The sequence below is a fragment of the Halictus rubicundus genome, chromosome 3 (assembly GCF_050948215.1).
Source record: "Halictus rubicundus isolate RS-2024b chromosome 3, iyHalRubi1_principal, whole genome shotgun sequence".
Classification (NCBI taxonomy): Eukaryota; Metazoa; Arthropoda; class Insecta; order Hymenoptera; family Halictidae; genus Halictus; species Halictus rubicundus.
Window position 1 is genome coordinate 9623971 of NC_135151.1, and position 21510 is coordinate 9645480.

At 35.4% G+C, this 21510-nt stretch overlaps 1 protein-coding gene across 1 annotated transcript; it reads left to right on the plus strand.

Annotated features, from left to right (window-relative positions):
* The first annotated feature begins 967 nt into the window (after nucleotides 1-967).
* LOC143352612 (arginine kinase) lies at nucleotides 968-19554 on the plus strand. Its single transcript, XM_076785254.1, has 4 exons — nucleotides 968-1483; nucleotides 5097-5262; nucleotides 13990-14291; nucleotides 19236-19554. The coding sequence occupies exons 1-4, from the start codon at nucleotides 968-970 to the stop codon at nucleotides 19398-19400; spliced, it is 1149 nt and encodes a 382-aa protein (XP_076641369.1). The 3' UTR covers nucleotides 19401-19554.
* Nucleotides 19555-21510: the final 1956 nt, after the last annotated feature.

The following is a 21510-nucleotide window of genomic DNA, read 5'->3' on the forward strand; positions in this document are numbered from 1 at the left end:
TGAGAGCGGCTCGCACAAAAAATATGTGTAATTAAAACTCGACGCTCCGGGGGATGCTTCGCGAACACGCGGAAAGGGAAAACGAAAGGGGAGAAAGCAGGCGGCTGAGAAGCAATAGAGACGTCCAGACGACGCGTGAAAACTTCGAGGTGAAATAATCAGCGATTCAGAACGGAAAATAATAATGACGTTGGATTGCCCCGGCCGGATCTGCATAACCTCGGTATCGATCGGCCGGGAACCGTGCCGATCCAAAATTTACATACATTTCGAATTAATCCTTCATCGATCCGTGTGACTTTTTAACACGATCACGTAGGGAAATGAAAAACTGGTGAACTTTCTCAGAATTCGTTGCATTTTCGAACAAATCGACACATATTCTGCAGGAGTTATATCTCAGGAAAATGCGGAAACAAAATCGACATTTTTAAAGCGAACCACCCGACAAGGGATTTTAATATGTGAGGGGGTAGTTCTCGGAAAAATACTTGATTTTTCAAGTTGTTCATTTCGTCCAACTTTAAGGGCTGTTTTCACCCCTTCAGCATGTATGATGGCCGATAAAAAAGAATACGTGTTTCCGAGAACTACCTCTCGCGTGATACTGCCAGATGCTGCATCGCGCGCTGTATTTAATGGCAAATAAAATTTCGAGATTTCGTTAAGCCATTGCTAGACAGCGGATGTTTATGGAAAATGAAAATTTTTTATGTGAATTACATCAAATTGGTGTGAAATAATTTCTAATATTTTTACCGTTTGAAATTCCGCCTACTAATTTTTCACATAAACGCTTAAAATCCGCTGTCTAGGCATTACTGTACGTTGGTGCACGTTATCGAATGTCAGACGCGCAAAGGTTTCGCCAGGTCGCTAAATTTCGTTGTTCCATGTTTCAGCGTCTAGGCATAGTCTAGCAGGGAGCTGTACGAGGGAACGCGGGAGGGGACGAAGGGCAAGCAAAATGTGCGACAAGCGTCTCTGCGCTTGTGAAAAGAAACAGAAAGCGTCGACGGCGGCCGGCTTCATGAACGAAGCCGACGAGAGAGTGAAGGCACTCGAGACCGCCTACGCGGAGTACGAAGGGATCGATAGCGAGTCTCTGTTGAAGAAACACTTAACCAGGCCAATCTTCGATAAACTGAAGACACGCACGACCGCCGGGGGATCCACTTTGATGGACGTGATTCAATCGGGCCTGAAAAATCCCGATTCTCACGTCGGATTGTACGCGCCCGATCAACCATCCTACGACGTATTCGCCGATCTCTTCGATCCCGTGATCGAGGAATATCATATCGACTTCACGCACGAGGATGTGCATCCGCAGTTGGACTGGGGATCGGCCGATGATCTAGGTGATCTCGACCCGGAAGGAAAGTACGTGATCTCCACAAGAATTCGGTGCGCGCGGTCGATTAATGGCTATCCGTTCAACCCCACGATGACGTCCGCTGATTATCTGGATTTGGAGAAGAAGGTATATGAAAATTGATGATCCATTACGGTTGGACAGCCAAATATCGAGTGCCTGTCTGGTTTTCGAATGTTGTTTTTGCTAATGAATCGCGGCAACCACGGCGAAAACCATATATTTACCATTTTTACCGAATATTTCCTGCCTGAAGCGTATTTAAAGAAAATTTAGATAAATGGGAAACTCGTGCACGTAACTAATGATCGAACACTCGATTGAACAATTTTCATAGTAAATCGATAAGGTAAATTGTTCTACAGAAAAGTGACACATTAGTTGAAACGTAAAGATATGCGCGAGTAAATTCCACGATCTTCTGGGAAATCGATTTTTTTAGAATTATTTAATTTTCGCATGATCGTGACGTTTAAGAGAAAAAGTGGAATCATGACATTCGTCGTTTTAAATCAAATAACTTTCTCTTTATTAAGGTGAACAAGAAACATGCTACACGTGCGGACATGAACGAGAATATTAACACAGCTACTCAATTAGCTTTTAATCAAATTAATTGATTTTTATTCAATTGACTTTTATATTAGAATTGATAGAATTGACTTTTATATTACAACAATGGAATTGACTTTATAATAGCATTAATAGAATTGAATTTTATATTAGAATTGATAGAATTGAATTTTATATTAGAATTAACAGAATTTACTTATGTATTACAATTAACAGAACTGGTTTACATATTAGAATGAATAGAATTGGCTTCCTCATTAGAATTGATAAAACTGTGTGTCTTCCAGACTACACAGAAAATGTTAACTAAATGTATTCAATAACACTGTACTATCAAATTGTAAGTTATGCAATTAAAGTTAGCGGTGCCAATAGTTTCGTTCGTGACTGTACATCAATTCTGGTATCGGTCTTACTATTCATTTCAAAGCGCTTGAGAGCTTAATGTTTACAATGTAAACTTAGAATACATTGGAAGTCGTACTCAAAGGATCTTCTATTCACTTGACTGAAAATCTGGAATTGTTATTTGAATCGATTTGATGATGGTTGCAGAACCGTTGTTAAACAAATACCAGGGCCGACACTACGAGCAAAGAGAATATAGCAAAATTTTATCAAACGAGACTTCGTTTTCGAGAAAAACTCGATTTTGAAGATTCGTCACGTGCATCAGTATCTACAAGTAGAATCTGGCTCGACGAATTTCCAGTTCTTTTTTCTCGATGACGCAAATTTTATTTTATATTTTTGGTTTAATATTTCACGTAGAAAAACATTATAATTGTTTTAATGTTTTCAAGCCTTGATTTTAACCTGCCGGATGATTTAATTTTTGATTTTCGAAGTATAAACATTTGCGCAAATTTTATTCTATGCTTTCGACATATTATTTCATATAATAAAAGATCAGAATTGTTTTATGAAACGTCGATATAGTCTGGTTTCCAAACCTTGATTCAGGACCATTTCAGGAAGTGAAAATATTTATTTTAAAATCTTCTGTTGTTCAGTGGATTTTTCGAGATAATCCACGTTTAAATTGAAATTCTCGCTTTGCTATTCACACGTGAGTGCTATCAAAGCTCCTGTAGCATTAAAAAAAAATATCCCAAAAACTATCAGGGGCTATTAACATTTATATATAATTAATTATCAATCTCGAATATAAATGAGCTAATTAAATAAAATTTAATTACCACCGATCCCTCCATCATCCCGACTTTTTCCCTGAAATTGTCGTTGTTGCAAGAAAAATTTTCAAACATGTGTTTAAAAAATCGACCAATAAAGCAGTGAACAGTGTTTACGATCATCGATTGTTGTTGAAAAGATTTGCCGTCCAAGGGTTGATTTTCCTCGCGAAAAGACGTTCTAGCTATCAACCTATCGAGTGTCGAGTAGATAGGTATAGTAAACCTGGGGGAACGCGACTTGAAAAATAAATGGGTATGGCGGTCATTCAAAGGTGAGGGCCCCCGTACGTTTCGCACACCCTCCACTCGTCATCGGGAATAAAGGACACGGAATTCAGATTCCTGCGTTTGACACAGATGGCCGTAGATGTCGTCGTGCTTAGCGTCTTAGTTCCCTTGGCAACCGAAACGCACCAGGGGAAACCCAATTTACCCTCGAGTAAAGCTCAAACAGCTCGGCAGTATAAGACACATAAACGGAATGAATTTCAGTGTTACCGAACAGTGAAAGGAAAGCAATAATTGAAGGGAATGGACCATTCTTGTCGCGCGAACGTCCCCCGATGTGTTTACTTTTATACTCGTTTCATGCTACCTTTAATTATTTTCACCCCCGATTTCGTCTGGCCTCGTTGGGATGTGCGTAAAAATTTCCGAAAAATTTATCAGAATACTCTCAGGTGTATAGTTGAAGGTCTAAGTGTTCGAAAAAGAAATTTTATATTCGAAATGATTTTGTAATTCCGACGTGAGAAAATCAGCGTACAGAAAATTTCACTAGAGTCACGAGAAGACACCTAGTAAACCTGTCCACACTACTTTGTCAAGAAAGAATTTTGCATTATTCATTACCCTTGTGGTAAAAGCTTTTATGCATGCATAAATTAGAAAACATATTTTTGAATTTAGAAATGCTTACGAGGTCTAAAATCGTGTCTTTGTGTACACAGTGCTGCACAAACGCGTTAGCACAGTACAATTTTCGCGGTATAAATATCCATAACTATGAAAATATATATTTACGTAAAATTTTAATTTTCCTAAATAAAGTTTGTCTCACGCATTTCAGTACATCCTATAACAAATACAGAGTTACGTTTATAATAACAGAAATCTGTTTCCCGAGTGTTTTATGGAATAACAAAAATATTGATACGTTCGAACGATGTTTGTTAGCAACTAAAATCAAAACATATACAGAATCTATGTCAATGTTTTTGCGAATGAATACATTCAGAAAATAATAACATTTTGCACCGTGAACCAATATTTTAGCCACGTTTTTTTTTATTATTCTCTGTTATATAACACAGTGAAAATCATTTAGTTTAATTATTTCGTTGTTATAAATATCTACGGGTACTATCAAAATTGTACTGTGTCATTTTATCTAGCACTGGTGTTTCAAGAACTTAAGAATCCGGTCGTGTTATTTCCAATTAAAATTCTTAAGTACAAGATACAAGTCTACGTACTACTGATGTCTTGCGATTACCGCTGACAATTTGAATAGGTCAATTTTGCTCGGCACAAACTGTTCGAGCGAAGTACGGGGATAATTGAACGCGCGTTATTCGATTCGCTGTTGGTACCGCGGTGCGTTCGAGTTCATTGATTTATATGTTCGCGAATTATTGGGAATAAACGGTAAACTTAAATTTACTTTGGTGCACGATCGTCAAAGCGAGTAACCGTATGAAACGCGCGCGTCTCCTTTCTCCTGGAAGAGTTAAATCAAAGCACAACACTCGCATAGATAATTGATTTCGCCCGGTTTCAACCCCGGCGCTCTCACTCCGCTGTGACGATAGATAATTGCGTTTTCTAATCACGTTTTGCCCGCCTCGTTATCGTCGAGTTATGGCAAACGGGGGGGGGGGGGGGTGAGAGAGAGAGAGAGAGAATAAATTCAGCTCTAATCTGTTTACACCAGGAATCTTCTACATTTTTAGGTGCAGGAGGCTTTGTCGACGTTAGAGGGAGACCTAAAAGGAACGTATTACATGCTCGGGGCCATGGACAAAGAGACGCAGCAACAGCTCATAGACGATCATTTCCTGTTCAAGGAAGGCGATCGGTTTTTGGAAGCTGCCAACTCCAACAGGTTCTGGCCCAACGGTGAGCATTGATTGGTCTGTTCTAATACAGTGTTTACCCTATACAGTGATTTCTCTGTATATGTCGCCAAGGCCTGGATGATAAACGTCGCGGAATTATCCTCACTACCTCGGGGTACACCCCACGAGGAGCCATGAAGCTCGAGAGGCCTCGGACGCCGAGGAGTATAACATAACTCGGGTATGTCTCCTGCATGATACACGATGCTGGCAAGGCCCGCGTTGTTGATATATCGAGAATTCACTGTACATGTCCCAAATTCCTAGCCGTTAAAAGTCCTAGAAGTATCTCCACTGCCGCGGGGTATATAAGTAAATATCATTAGAATTATATCATATTTGGTATCATTTTCATCTGAAAAATACGACAAATGGCGAGAGTCCCATCAAAATTTAATGAAAAATAAAGAAGTTTTGTTATTGGATTAGTAGTGGTTTCACACCGATACACCTGACCGTATTATGTGTAAACTCTTCGGTGTTCGGCAGTGTATCAAAGAATAGTGCAATCTTCTAGCCGATAATTGTCACTGCCAGACTCGTGTTTTAGACATGCATCGTGTAGGACATGTATGTTTACACTCCTGGGCGACCGAGGCCTCTAGAGCTGCGCTTTACTTTTTTACGTAACGGCGTGGACCAAAGAATCTCCTGGACGATATGTGTCTCTGCTAGTAAAGCACCACATTTTTGGGACACCCTGTATATTGTTCTCTTTAATCATAGTTTTGGACTTGGTTTACTTTTAAAAAATTTATATTGCTCTCTTTAAATACATTTTTGACGATAGTCTTTGTCAAATTTCTTGTTATCAAAAATTGAAAATTTTATGCAAAACACTGATTTTTTACGATCAGAATTTTTCAGCTGAGAAACTCGAAGGTGGAGAATTTTATGCTTCACTGTCGAGTTTGGAAGCCAAAAGTTATTTGGAAGATGTATAATTACATATCTCCGAGAGCATAAAAAGTTATGTACCCGTCGAAGGAAACTACTTGCAGAAGACAAATGTTTATAAAACAGAATATTCTTGGTGGTGTATCGATATTTATAAACATTTTTAGCATCAATACAAACGAAGAAGGCTTATTAATTATTCAATTGTTTATTCTGTGAGCGTTTCACAGAAATTCATAGTATATTGTGCATAGTATATTGAGTTGCAATTACATACAGTGTCAACAAAAATACAATTTCAATTTCGATACACAGCTCTGCACAAAAATTGATTAGTTACACACACATACTGAATTCTTGTTAAACATTTTTATGCACTTTAGTTACCAGCGTAACGAAATTTTAAAATACATGCTTTCAGTCTACTGGAAATTGATAACAATGTGATTGCAAACGTTTCAAGCATATTCAAACAAAACCGTACAGTTGAACATAATTTTTATTCGGATTTAAATTCATCTGTAAAAGTAGACTTTCTCTAAACTGTTTCTGTAATCTGCCAATCCCGAGTGTCTGCAATTTTATTGAAATTTTATTTTTTATTATCAGTAAAAGTTTGAACGAACTACGTTGCATAAAAAAAAACACTTGTATAAACAACGCCGGCGATATTTCGGCGAATTATATTTGGTCCTGTTGGTTTTGCCAGCGGTATTTCTTGATAAAAAAGCTACAATGCGCGTATAGTATTGATTTTTATCGAAACTTTCGGGCTGCGTCAAATGGAACACGTGAAGATACAAAACAATGTGTCCTCATTTTAAATAGAAAAAAGAGGTTCTGGTTATATTCGTTAATTGGTCACATTTTTCGAAACATACACGTGCTTTCTCGCTGTACCGGCTGCCCAGTTGAGCAAGAAACAATTCCAAAAATAATATTATATTCCTCGTATTAATTATAAGCTCTAACTTTTATGGAACACTACGGAGCATCAACATTTCGAAACCTTGTCTCCCAAAGGATTTTTCGGTTTTCTAGTGGCTAAACCACGGGGCGTAACTCTGACAAAAAAATGTTTCGAACAAAAGTTAATCGATATTCAGTCTTCTATAAACCCCCAGAGAAAAAAATTGAAAAATATATTTTTTTCAATAAAAAATTGTGGACATCTTAATTTTTTAATTGCCACTATGTATTTTTCATTACATATTCTTGTAGCTGACGTCAAGACGAATCCAATGACCTGTTTTACTATAACATTAAGTCTTAAAATAATGCTGAGATAATTTTGTCCGCCTAGGTTGGCATTTTCGCCCACTATGATCTCGTGTCGATTAATTTCTTCCTTCGGCCAAACTGGTGTTCAGTTTGTCGGTCGATTGGAGTTATCGTAGTTGGCCGGGGTTTACGTAAAACATTCAATTACAATGCTTTAAGTTCCTTTAGCTCGTTTGAAAACATTAATCCCTGGTAAGCCGAACAGTCGAAATAGGGGGTTCAAGTTTAAACGAAGATTAAGATGAAAGTTTCGGGGATTAAAGCACGTTCCGCGGGGGACACGTTAGTGAAACAGCAAGTTAATAAGTAGTACTATTACTGCTACCATGGTCTAATTTTTAGGGCATTCGACCACCAAACGATAACGTTAACAAGTTCCTAATGTAGCTGAACAACACATTCCTCCACAATTTTTCTACCAGATGGGCCTCAGAAACGCACATATGTTTGAAAATGTTCCTTCGCTGTTATGTGAAATTAAAAAAGATTAAAATTAAAATTAAATTAAAAAATTAAATAGACTTAAAAAAACTTAATGACAATTGTAATCGTCATTCGTTTACGGGAACAAATAAGCGAGTGTCATCGTTTGCCAGCACACTAACTGAATGTGTCAAAAGTATAATAAAGTCTGTTCGCCATAGCAATTGTAAAATTACAAAATAAGTGTGTACATTAATATTAATGTATATCACTGAAAAATAAAGTTAGAATATTGAGTCTTCATCACATAAGACAACTTTCAAAGATGTAAAATTTTTTATCTTGATGAGATAAGCAGCACAAGAAGTTTTGTTATTAACGTCAGAGTCTTCAATACTTCCACGCCAATAACACTTTGTTTTATGAGATTATGTAAGATATCCTGCTCACAGAAAAAACAGTGAAATTGCGTTAGACAATATTACGTCCGATAGCATGAACACTGTAAAATTCCCGGGGGTGTGCTGAAGGTGCAAAAAAAGAAAACACTATCGACGGCTACTAAAATTTTAGAAAAAGTACAGGCTTCTCAAAAATTCGAGGATTCGTAATTGGTTCAGTTAAAATAGAAAAAATGCGCGTTTGCTATTTCCACTATGACATTATCGGGAAATGTCTTTGCTATTTCGATTGTTCGGAAAGGTTCAAACAGAATTGGTTGGAAAGTTTTTTTTCTTAGACTTAAATTATTCAGAAAAAAATTGAAACAGTTATAACTTCGAGTTTTGCAACTACAAGCTGAACTGTAACAAACGTACACATTAGGCACACATTAATCATGCACTGCAGACGAGATGCAAGTGCATCGTCTTCGTGGTGCACATTGACTTATTCTGACTTAGGGGGGGGGGGGGGCACACTCTTCGTTGAAAGTGCAACAAAACGGCTACGAAAAATCATACATCAACTTTTCAGGGGTCGTTGCAAAGAGAAACCTTCCCTCTACTAAAATATTTGGAAACGCGAAAAAAATTTGTTAAACTCCGTCGAGTTTCAACTTGTAGATTTTTTGTCACAAAAACCAATTTTTCTCTCCGTTTTTTAATATAACGGGGTCGGAAAGAATTTAACTTAGAGATATGAAAGTAGGGTCTTCGTGCTTCAAAATGAGCCCAACTATCGTACGACTCTTTCGCATTAATTGCATTAATATGCAATGTCACACGGAACGTGCACTTATAATGTTTAAAACAGTTCTAAGTATTTTAACGTGGCAGTGAATTTTCGGACATTCTTTTAAAGATTTTAGGAAATTCTTTTCAAGATGTTTAAAAAATTGTCTTAGAAAAGTGTTTTTCAAAAAATTAAGTTTCCAAATACTGTAGTTAGAGTTACCCGTGGTAAGCGTTACTATTAGCTTTCGCTTTAGCAATAATAATTAATTGTACAATTAATGGCCATCAAAATACGCTCGCGAGACAAAAGCCCGCTTTTGTAAATAAATTTCCACGTATCCCCGAATTAGCGAATCGTGTGTGCGCCAAGTTTGAAGTTCAGATAATCATAATTTCAGTGTCATAAACTCAAACAATGGTCGTGGAGATATTATTCTATGGTTAACCTAAATGCTCACCGTCAACCTTTTGTATCCAAACAAAGGCTTGTTAGGTGTGTTCCGCGAATAACTCTTCGCGAAAACTAAGGGCGTAATTGCATCGGCATAGATAATTACCCTTAATTAAATTTCATAAAGTCGTCCACACGTACAAAACAGTTTCGACAGGTTTCGCCGGGTATAATATCGGGATTGTGTATGCGGTAGGATTCAACGTTGACTTTAAGTAATTTGCATCAAGCTTTAAACCGGATTCCGACCGCATCTCGCTCTTATGCAAAATTGTGTAAGCTATGCGCTTTAACGGTTGCGTCCAATTATTTCCTAATAAAGGCTGCGTAGCAATAAAAATGATAATAATAACAATCTCAGAGTACTATTGCCGTATAATGGAAACGGGTCGCTTGTCTTCTAACATTTATTATATGCTATTATTTAAATGGCTTCCTTCGAATCGCTGTATTTTATTTATAGTATAACTGCTTTATCTTATTTTTGAAGTCGGCAACTGAATAAATTGTATATTTTATGCTCTGCATCTTTGAACACTCCATTTAGAGTGTACCTTTATATTTTATTTTTGTAATTAGCAACTGGTTTTTCATACTCCATAACGTTTGACGTTTAAATATATAAAGTCGTTTAGGTGGCTTCGTCAAATAGTCCTACTTAATCCTACTTTACTTTATTTGCACAATTAGCATTTAAATAAATTATTTTATTTTATTCACAGTATAATTTACTGACTGAACGAATGTATTTCGTATGAATGGCTGTCTTAAATGATCTTGATTTCATCTGTAGTATTATTTACTACTTTATTTTTGTAACTAGTGACTCAGGAAATTGCATAGCGATCGAATGTCTTTTATACTGTAGCAACACGTCCAAGTTCTCGCGGAAGAGCAGCGCTTGCGTCATAAGATTATAGTTTCAAGATATAAGTTGATGTAAGGTTTAGGCAGAATTCTTTTCCTTCTACATTTGTTCGTAGCTGCGCGCGCACATATGACGTATATAAAACAGAACATTCATAATTCAATTTCACGGTGCTCCAGGCGATCAGAAACAGAGAGTACGACACATACACTAGGTGAACCACCTTTCGATTACGTTTGAATCGATACAAGACTTATTTCTTGTTCTATATGCAAATGTCCCCAAGCTTCACGCAGGGGGTTATAGGTATATCAAGGAACCAAAGAGAAGCAAATGAAAATGTGAATGCATTTCACTGTGCTAGTCATTTTTCTACGATCATTTTTTACTATCTTATTAGATTTATAATCAAAAGATTAGAAATGTTGCGTTAAAAGAAGCTCGAACGGGAACTGGTATTTTGCAATTAATAAGAAACATTGTTTCAACGTCCATTGAGGTTTTGAGAATGCTATTTGTTTAATAAGTAAATAGACTGCAGATTTTGTGGATTTATTACTCTCTAATAAAACAGATTTTATTGTTCCGAACTTGTTAAAATGATTAATTACTGTTTAGATGCAACAATTTTCCGCGTAAAGATCTGGACTTTATAAATAACGATACATTAGATTCGATTAGATTGTCGCGCATAAATGATCCGGAGTGGACGGTGTGGAAACAGCTGTAGTTTTCGATTATTTTCAGGGACCAAAAATAACAGTTATTCTAAAATTTTCTATGATAAAAATCATTAATAAAAGGTTGCATATTAATGAAATTTAAGATAATCTCTTCTGCTCTAAAATTAACGTTAGATGATTTGCGGTGTAATTTGTCAGGAGAAAATTTGAAAAAACTCATGTTTGTCACATTAAATTTTGATAGTAGCAATTAATTTGATGAATAAAAAATTGATTAAATAATTCATTGTCTACCATTTGAATGTTGTGCTATTTAATATTAACTATTACAATTTTCCTTCATCAATAAGTGTTATGAGCGATCAATATAAATTTATCTCATTGATAACTGTTATTAGCGATCGAAAGTTTCTCTCATTGATAACTGTTATAAGTGATCGAACTGAATTTCTCTCAACGATAACATTTACCAAGAAGAGAACAAATTTTCGGTTACTTATAATCCTTATTTGTAACCAATACGATTTTAGTCGATGAAATACTTTTTTTCTTTTTGGTTATAACAGTTATGGTCCCTGATTATTTTCTTACTGGTGGCACGGGTAAGCCACGATTTTTAGGAAATCAGTTTCCTAGGTTCAAGTTTGCTCCTTGTTGTACATCGTGCAGGACGTGTGAGCCTCGTTGACGATGGGGATGATAGTCTATCATAGCCGCGTTCCGAGCGCCGCATGGTTTCCCTGACGACGAGGATGGAAACGGGAGAACCCCAAACGGTTGGCAAGCCCCCGCTTAAGTCACGCTGGAATAGGTCGTATGGCAACTCTACTTTGACAGCTTCTCCCTCGTGATGGCGTTTGTTGAAACATAATAACAGAAATCAATATCCCCGGTGGCGTTCTTCCACCGAACAGAATTAAGCTAAATCGATACTCGCACAAAAATTTCTCCAAATACGTCCAGTCTCGATTCGGAAGTTTCCAAACATCCTAGTTTCCCAGGTTTAACAAAATTCCACTTATTGGCAACACGATGGCGTTCCTTGTAAATAGGAATGCTTTCGCTCAACTCAAACTTGTTTTAGTAGAGAGAAGAAGTGCTGTGCATTTAATAGTCTTTCTAAACTTCGATTACTAAGCTATTATTTTTTAGGCAAAATAAAAATATTTTAGGTATTTTTAGGCAAAATAAAAATTGTCTGTATTGATTGTTAAAGACAGGAGCCAAATAAAAATATTTTCTAAAGTTTGAAAATAATATACTGACGTCAAAATAGTCTGCAAAACATTTTTTCATTAATTATTTTGACTATTTCAATTAAATATATTATCACCCCTTAAAATTGTAAAAGTTCCTAAACGCTGAAATATCCCTCATTAAACTTCATTGTTATACAAATTAACTATTCAAATTCATTAATAATATACAAAAACTAAAATTTTACTTAATAACATTTATGCCTATTAAGTTCCATATACTCCATTTTTCTATTAATGCGTAAAATCTAAGAATGTATCATTTTAGAATTTACCAAATCGGCTTTGACGTAAAATCAAATATAGCCTCAGATGATCATCCTAGGGTCACTGATCCCGTCGTGCAAGGAAATCGATGGAAGTCGTTATTGATCCCTAAATATAATATAAGTGAATATAAGTGAATATAAGTGAAATATTTGACTCGAGGTATTTTCGACGATCGATCACTGCATCCAGGAATCCTGGTTATTTTTAAGCACAGCGAAAGTATTTCGAGATTCATTTCTATATAATTCATAAACCTAATAGTCTTCTGGTAAGTAGGGCATTGATAAATGTACCTAAAAGTGATTAGTGAAGAAGATTTGTTCTTCAGTTCGTTAGTAAATAATTAAGATATTCCAGTCGTAAATATATCTTGTAATTAAACAATTTCGTCAAGTTTTCTAATAATAAGAATATATACAGGGTGAGGCACCTAACTTGACCACCTCGAATAGCTTCGAGAGAAAGTCTGTGAGAGACCCTGTTCTGGCTGACAAAATTGTCTCCAATGTTCAATAACTATGAATTTTATGCATGAATGGAAAAATTGAGTATTATTCATTCATTTATTTATTTATTGCTTTAAACCATATAAGATGGAAAGATTGAGTACATGACATTTAAAACAGTGAAGGGATTACAAAAGTTTAAGGATATCAGTATACTATTTTCAACTCTAGAAAATATTTAAAAGCTGTAATATATTTTTATTTGGCCCCTGCCTCTAACAATGTTACTGATAGACTTCATAGTTTCAGTGCCCATGTTTATGCTACAAATGTAAATGTAATTTACAATTATGTTAAAAACGTTAAAGACAAGAAAAATGTTAAAGTGAAAATAGGTTACAGGGCATAGTCTGGTCATTACCTGCCTATTCTACTTCCTGTAAGCACTGATGCGTGCGAACTTGGTGGACGTCCAAACTCGATTTTTCTCTGGGACAAAGCATCGCGGTGAAAACATTTTATTCTTCGTTTTCGACTAACTTTTGTCGAACCACGGTTTACGAAACGTCTTGTATAAAAGAAGTAATGTCATTCACCGAGTGAAAATTGAACTATATCCTACAGGGCTCGTGTCCATCGAGGCACAATACGCATATACATGAAAAATTATTTGTCACGCTTGAGGTCAACAACAAACATTGTTAAATGTTCAGTGTTGCTGAATAAACCATTCGGTCCAAGGCGATAATAAATAAACAAATATTGCAATATATTTGTCGTATCTGACACACAATATTTGGTAAAAAGAAAAAATGAAAAGAAAAATTACTCGTGACCTTCGGAGATAATGTTATAGCTAAAATGTCTGACAATATTATATTGCAGTATGCGGACACGGTAGGACCAGTGTCTTTGAAAGTTTCTCGAAGTGGCCATAATTCGGCTTTCTCTTTATTTCGTTGGGTCGTATTTTTCTAGGCAGAGGAATATTTTTTAACGAAGCGAAAACTTTTCTCGTCTGGTGCAACGAGGAGGATCACATGCGTCTGATATCGATGGAAAAGGGTGGAAACCTGTCGTCCGTATACGCTAGGCTTGTTAGAGCAGTTACCGAAGTTGGAAAGAAACTGAAATTCTCGCGGCACCGGAGACTCGGCTACCTCACCTTCTGCCCGACCAACTTGGGAACCACCATCAGGGCCTCGGTTCACGCCCGGCTGCCGAAATTGAGCGCAGATTATCCGAAATTCGAAGAAATCGCAAGCATGTACCACCTACAGGTAAGGAATTATGTCATTGCTTCCTCTCTCTCGCTCGGACCTGTCTTTTCTGAAATCGAACTCGTGCAGAATTACAATTGAATTACTCCAGGAATTATAATTACAAAGTAATTGAACTACATTGTAAATCAGTCACATTGTAATTTATAATTCAGATTTTCATTCAATTTTATTGCAATTGGAGTACAATTATAAAATACTTTGCAATTAAATTACATAAAATAGAGTTACGTATTACGAACGAGGACGAGGAATAGAAAATACGCCGCATAGACAGCAAGCAAGTATATGAAAGAAAAACGTAAAAATATATCGCACTTCTTCAAAGTTCTGGGCTGCAATTTGGAGAGCTGTATTTTAATTATATTGTATTGCAATTACACATCTGATTGAAATAATTCGGAATTGAATTAATTGAAAGGTTTGAATTATGTAATTCAGTTACAATCATTACAAAAAGTACATTCAGTTACGATATAATTGAAATACACTGTAATTCAGTTGTGTAATTGAATTACAATGTAATTGAATTAGCACAAATCTGCCTGAAATTACCGTAGACCGACCTGACGAAAATTATTTCGTCGGGGTCTCTCATGACCCAAATAAAATTACAGTAACTTTCCCTACTGTATTATCCCATAATTGTAAATATCAAGTTGCTTTAATTTACCATTATTGTTATTATATAATTATAACAGCTTTGATTATTTAGAGTATGTCGCATTTCCAGTTTCGCACGCAATTATTTCCCGAACTATAGCTCATTGTGAAAAAATATTTCAAATAAGAATTGCTCTCTTTCCGGGCAGACATTTTACTGTATTTCTCTAACACACGCAGAAACAAGTCGAAAGTAATTGAATGCTTTTACAGCTATAATTCAATTATTTGATTTCATAGTGAATATTTGTTAGCCAAAGTACAGCGTAACTCTATTATGATTATTATTTATTTATTGGTTCAAACCATATCAATGCAACTCTAAATAAATTATCTCTTGAACTGTGTAGATATGTCCACCATTATAAATAATTAACGTAGATTATGTGATATCTGAACCGCGCATATCTATCGTTAATAATGATGATACAGGCGTGGTGTTATTTACATGTAGGCGTGGATTGATTATTTTGATCAAAAATTGGATCGCCTCACGGCTGCGTTCTATTGGAACTAACTATAATTACATACCGACAAGCCTTAAAATGGGTGTGACAATTTTGCCGTGATTAAAGGCTGATTATACAATTGATTTGACGATTTATTCCTGCCAATAATTTCACTATATCTGTAATAATTTCATCTTCTTTATGCAATTTATAGATCGTTTTGAATTCGTATGTTACGGTTTCTTTAATTTTTTTTTTAATGTTCGTTTTTAAATGGTCACGACGTAATTGCTGTCGCTGAAAACAATATTTAAACTCGATTCTCGGCGCTGTACAAATTGCGCGAGGCGAAATCATATAATTTGACTTTGTGTACATTGAAAACTGTTTCGCTGCACACGTCTTTCGTTGATTTTTAACAACGCCCGGCGGGGAATATGATGCAATTTAAAGCACAAACATGCAGTCGATGTTCAGCAATTAATATTACGAAAAAATATTATATGCTCAGCTATTCCCGTTTCCGTAAACAATGTATCGATCTGGAATACAATACATAAATATAATCTTTTGTATTTGAAACAGCTCGCTTGCTTTTACAATTAAAATAATTAGAGCCAATCATCACGAACGTGTATAGTCAATATGCAAAATATTAATGCAGATGGAAATAATCATTTTCCTTTCATTTAGTATAATTGAACACTTCCAAATCATAACCCTTATGCGTTCTTCAGGGTAAAAATTCACAAATTTATTGTTCAGAACTTGTTGAAATGTTAAGTGGCAATGAAAGCATTATTCTGTGCTCCATCTTGTAAATATTTCCAAGGATTAGTATACAAATTGAAATTTTATCAAATGTTCGCATAGAAGATTCTTCTTTGACTACTTCATACATATTCGGAAGTGCTATAAGTGCAAACAGGTTAGATAAAATTAACGCTAAACCTACCACGAATAATCGAATCGTTATTTTACAATTATTGAAATTATACGGACATTTCTGTGAGAAATGATTAGTATTATTATTATTTTGCTTTTATAAATCTTATTGTTTAAGCACGTGCACCGAGAACTGTATAAAATCTAAATAAATTCTTCTCATTTTCGCAAAGCTAGATATGTCAATTGCATTCAGTGCTCGGTATGTTTAGCGTTAAATAAAATACAAATTAAACTGACGCGTTCACAGTGAACAAAACTGTTCGGATCCAGAAAGAATGTATCCGAGTTACTTGCTTGAAAAGTTCCTGGTGGATTAATGAACAGACGATGACACGAGCATTTCCACGAGATGATGAAGGCAACAGAGTTTACTCGCAAAAAAGCATGCCTCTACATCAAAAGAAAGTTTGTCACGTCGCTTGGATGGCATTTATATTGTTTCAAAAGCGAAACGCGAAATAACCAGACGCAGCCGCGTCGCTGATGATTGAGAAATGCCGACGAAGGTTGACTTTTATGGATGTTACAAATATTTCAAAAAATTTTAATAGAAAAAAAAAGTTGAATTTTATCAGATTGATTTTCGATGAGAAAGTTGCGAGCAAAATTTCCTGTCATTCTGTAAAGTAATTTCACTACAGTTCCGTTTAGTTCTCGACCCATTAAAATGCTTGCATTACATTGTTAATTAATACGTCGACGTCGTTTACATTGAAAATAACACGGTCCAATAGTCGGATGCATAACTAGATGTAAATCTTGCTTGTCACTTGTTACGAAGATCATAATGGAACTGTCAATTACGACATTTTCATTTTTAGTTCGATGAATAAAGTTCCTGCGGAGGAGAATATGTTACATGGCCACTTGAGCGTTAATTGTTTAGTGAAACGCGAACTTTCGGACGTTCCATCGACACTGATTTCAATGTATATTCGGTTTGCGGATAACCACAACGCGTTACGATCGCAATAATAAATACAACAAAGAAAAATTATCCGATTAACATTGAAAATCCCAGGCATTAATGAAAATTAAAAATGTAAATTTAATTAACAGAATGCAGGCGCGCGCGAGATACATGAAACCGAATATTGTTCCATTTCGGATCGTTCGCCCGGTTTAAAAAAGTCATTTTAGGTATTGAAATGGTTAAAAATCGTTTTACGAAAATACCATTAATATATTCCAATAATTTTTTAATGATACTATTTTTAGCATTTTTTGATTTTTCGTATTAATACTCGTAGAACGTGTAAAAATATTTTTGAATTAACATATAATATTTACGCGTAGCCCTACTTATCGCTTAATACAATCGTCTGTCGTAATTGAAATGATAAAATTATTGAACGACACTCTTAAATAGACACTTGTCCTCTTTCTTCTAAGCATGAAATTTAAGTCATAATATCTCTAATATTAAAACGTAAATGCATGGAATTTTGTTTATAAATACATATTGAATATATTAAAATGTAAGTGCAGCTAAAGCGTTGCAATAAAAATTAATAATTGTAAAATGCGAGACCGTAAATAGTTTCGCGTGACTGTTTAAATTCCAATTAATGTCAAGTGCACGTTCGTCACCTGTAAATTTCACTCTACTTACTGTCAAGCTGTATTTCCGAGCATTAATAGCCAGCATTATTTAAAAATTCGCTTTTTGCTAAAACAGAGTACATACATCCCAGTATTCTACCTTTGTTCCCGTTTTTTCACGATCTGTTACTATTGTTTGTCATTTTTACTTAACGATCCGCCAGGGATTCATTAAATGCTCAGAGTCGAACTCAAGCGGCGAGTTGTTAACAAATCTCCATTGAAACGCTCTGTATACATAGTTTGAACCGCAGGAGAGCTATTTTTTCTCATCGCGAGCCAGCTACCGATGTTTTCCTTATACCTATTCCCTACTGTCGCAATGTCTGGCTCGCATAGCGTTTCTTTTCAATTGTTTTGTCAACTTAAAAACGTGTAGGAAAACACGAGAACGCTTTTACAATTGCTTAAAACCCGTCTACGATCGGTACAGTGTGGATTTTAGGCATTTGTGAGAAAAATAAACGGAGGGCAAAACTGTGACGAGATATTATAAGAAATTGAAAGAACGCAGAGAATATTGTTATATCATTTGCAAGTTATTGCAATTTATTAGATGTTGACTTATAAATTTGTATGTTGCATTTTCATTTAGTGATCCCAAAAATTGCTTGCCCCTATACATAAAGAATTTTTCGTTCAGGCTAATGTCTCTGTAAAATTTTATTCAAAATATTCTTCAGATATACACGTAATACATTATAATACATATTATGTAGTACTATATATAGTGAATTCTCGATATATGTCAACAAAATATAAACTCGATATATGTCCAGGAGACATACTCGAGCCGTGTTATGTTCACACTCCTCGGCGTCCGAGGCCTGCCTTTAGTGGGGATAATTCCGCGACGTTTATCATCCAGGCCTTGGCGACATATATAGAGGAATCTACTGTTAAAAATAATCTCCGTCAGTTTTTGTACTTCATCTTATAAATAATTAGCGAATAAAGCTACTATTGATTGATTGCGAGGGCCAAGAATTAATTGGTAAGCCTGATAACATGCAATATGATATAATACATGTAAATAATTCGAGTAAGAATCGAGAGGCTGTACTTCGTTGAGCACACGTGGCCTAAAAAAATTGTTGTAACTGTCAACGATATATGCCACAAGAAAACCAACAGTCGATGGTAACGTTTATAATGGCATTAACGAAATTTTTATACAGTTCTTGCCGTACATTGTAGAAATAAAAAATTATTCGGAATAAGCGAAAAACTTTGTTTATTACAAATTGAACGCGAATTGATCGAATGCAAATAAATTATTTAGATACGAGGTACCAGCGGCGAGCACACTGAGAGCGTAGGTGGAGTTTACGATATCAGCAACAAACGACGACTGGGGTTGACCGAACGGGCGGTGGTTTACGAGATGAAGAACGGTGTACTCGAGCTGATCAAACAAGAGAAACTGCTGGAGGAACAAGAATCATGATGTTCGATTTTTAGGTGACGTCGTTACAGTTATAAACGAAAAGAGAGTCCAGATTGCATTTCGTTTAATCGATGTCACCGTATCGTTTCCCTAATAATCGTATTTCGAAGCACAATTCATTAAAACGATTATCCACTCTGATACCAGACTGATACTAGCCGAATGATATAATTTTGGATTTCAATTACTCAATGTAAATTTTCAATGTGTATAGAAAATTATTGAATTGCTGTAATCCGTATAATACATCTGAACGAATAAAGCATCCACTCTAAATACTACATTTTCTTCGGAAGATAAACCTCAAATATGTTTACAGCCGGGTATTTATTGAAATTTCCGCATTCAATTTGATCGATGCATTTACAGAGATAAGCGTATTTTTGTAAGCCAATCGGAATATGTTCATATTCGCTCGAATCGTTAAAAATGCATGGAAACTACAACGGCAGAATGGCAATTTTCCTGTACGGAAAATAAATGACGCTACTCTTGGAATGAGCAGCTCAATTTTTCATGTAAATCAATTTGATTTCTCGTCGTACCGGGGATTGATAAAAAACTCCATTTTGCTACTGAAGCAGAACTACATATACTAAAATCATCTTCTATACTAATCACTACGAATTTTATGCACTTATAACAGAGCTGAATACCAAAAAGTAAAATTGTCAGAAGAATTACGAATGCAGTCAATTTCTATTTAATTGCTGTATGTTGCAATTCAAGTGGAGAAATTTTATTTTGCGTAAAGATCTGCAGTCTGCTAATCAGCAATGGTTGAAATTCTGTTGACGTCGTACCTGCGAATTGTAAGTTTTGTCTGAAACAAATAATAATTATTAATGATTCGATCGAAAATTGTCAGAAGAACTGAAAATGCGATCCACTTCTATTTAATTGCTGTATGTTGCAATTCAGGTGGACAGATTTTATTTTGCGTAAAGATCCGCAGTCTGTTAATCAGCAATGCTTGAAATTCTGTTGACGTCGTACCTGTGAATTGTAAGTTTTCTCTGAAACAACTGGTAATTAAATATGATTCAATTTCCGTACCTTTCGACGCGTTCAGTAAACGGATTTGGAGCGAATGATTCAACCCGTGATTGATAAATTAAATTGTGATATACGAAATTTAATATTCTGATTAGAATATACAATTTCGTCGACGTAATACGATTCTAGCTATGTGAAAGGTTCGAGTGTATTTGGAAATAAAGTATCGCAGCGATTTATCAAGATTTCGAAATTAGAACACCGTTACGAGGAATATACAGTTCGATGGTTTAAAAGTTAATCGATTGCACTTTCGTTCCGTTTTAAAGTATCCTTTAAGCATCTATGGAGTATTCTTTCACCTCTGTATCTGTTGTTTCGAAGTACAGTAACTTTCAAGAACGCGTTGCCTCCACTCTTCCTGTTTTTATTCTTCAAGATACACGTTCAGACCTTGAGTCGGCAACTTCTGTTGTTTAACTTCTAAAAGTTCCTGTTCTCAGTCCAATAAAAGCGTTTTATCGGTGTTCAATGATAGTATGCCACACGATAACAACAATTTTAAAACAACTTTTGAATAGAATACTCATCGAAGCTTACAAATTGCCGTTACAAAAAGAATCAATTATAATCTGGTGCACGTATTAGTCGAATCAAAATCCACTTCAGAGTTGTGTTATTTAAAATTATGGAAGCTTTGTATAGTAGAAAAAAAATTAATAGTAGAATTTAATTAGGGCATTCAAAATTTGTTTCAAAGTTAATTTTGATATCAACAGAAAAAGAGTGGGTGAAATGATTAAAAACATAGGTTTTATATTAATAGAAAATATTTAGTAAATTCAATAGTGGAGGGGGTTAAATTATTAAAAATATAGTAATTTTTATACAGTAAACTTATAGCAAATTATAGTAAGCTTCGGTCTGATTTTTTTTGTAGTCCTTGGACAATGCTTCTCCGGGGTCAATTTTGACCCAGAGCATCAAAATAGTCTAGTAAACTGCTAGAATCAAAGATTAGCGTATTTAGAAGATGTGTTTGTCAGAAACATGACAGAAAAAAATGTATGTTGAACAAATTGATAAACTTTGAGTTACCCTAACCACTGTGTAG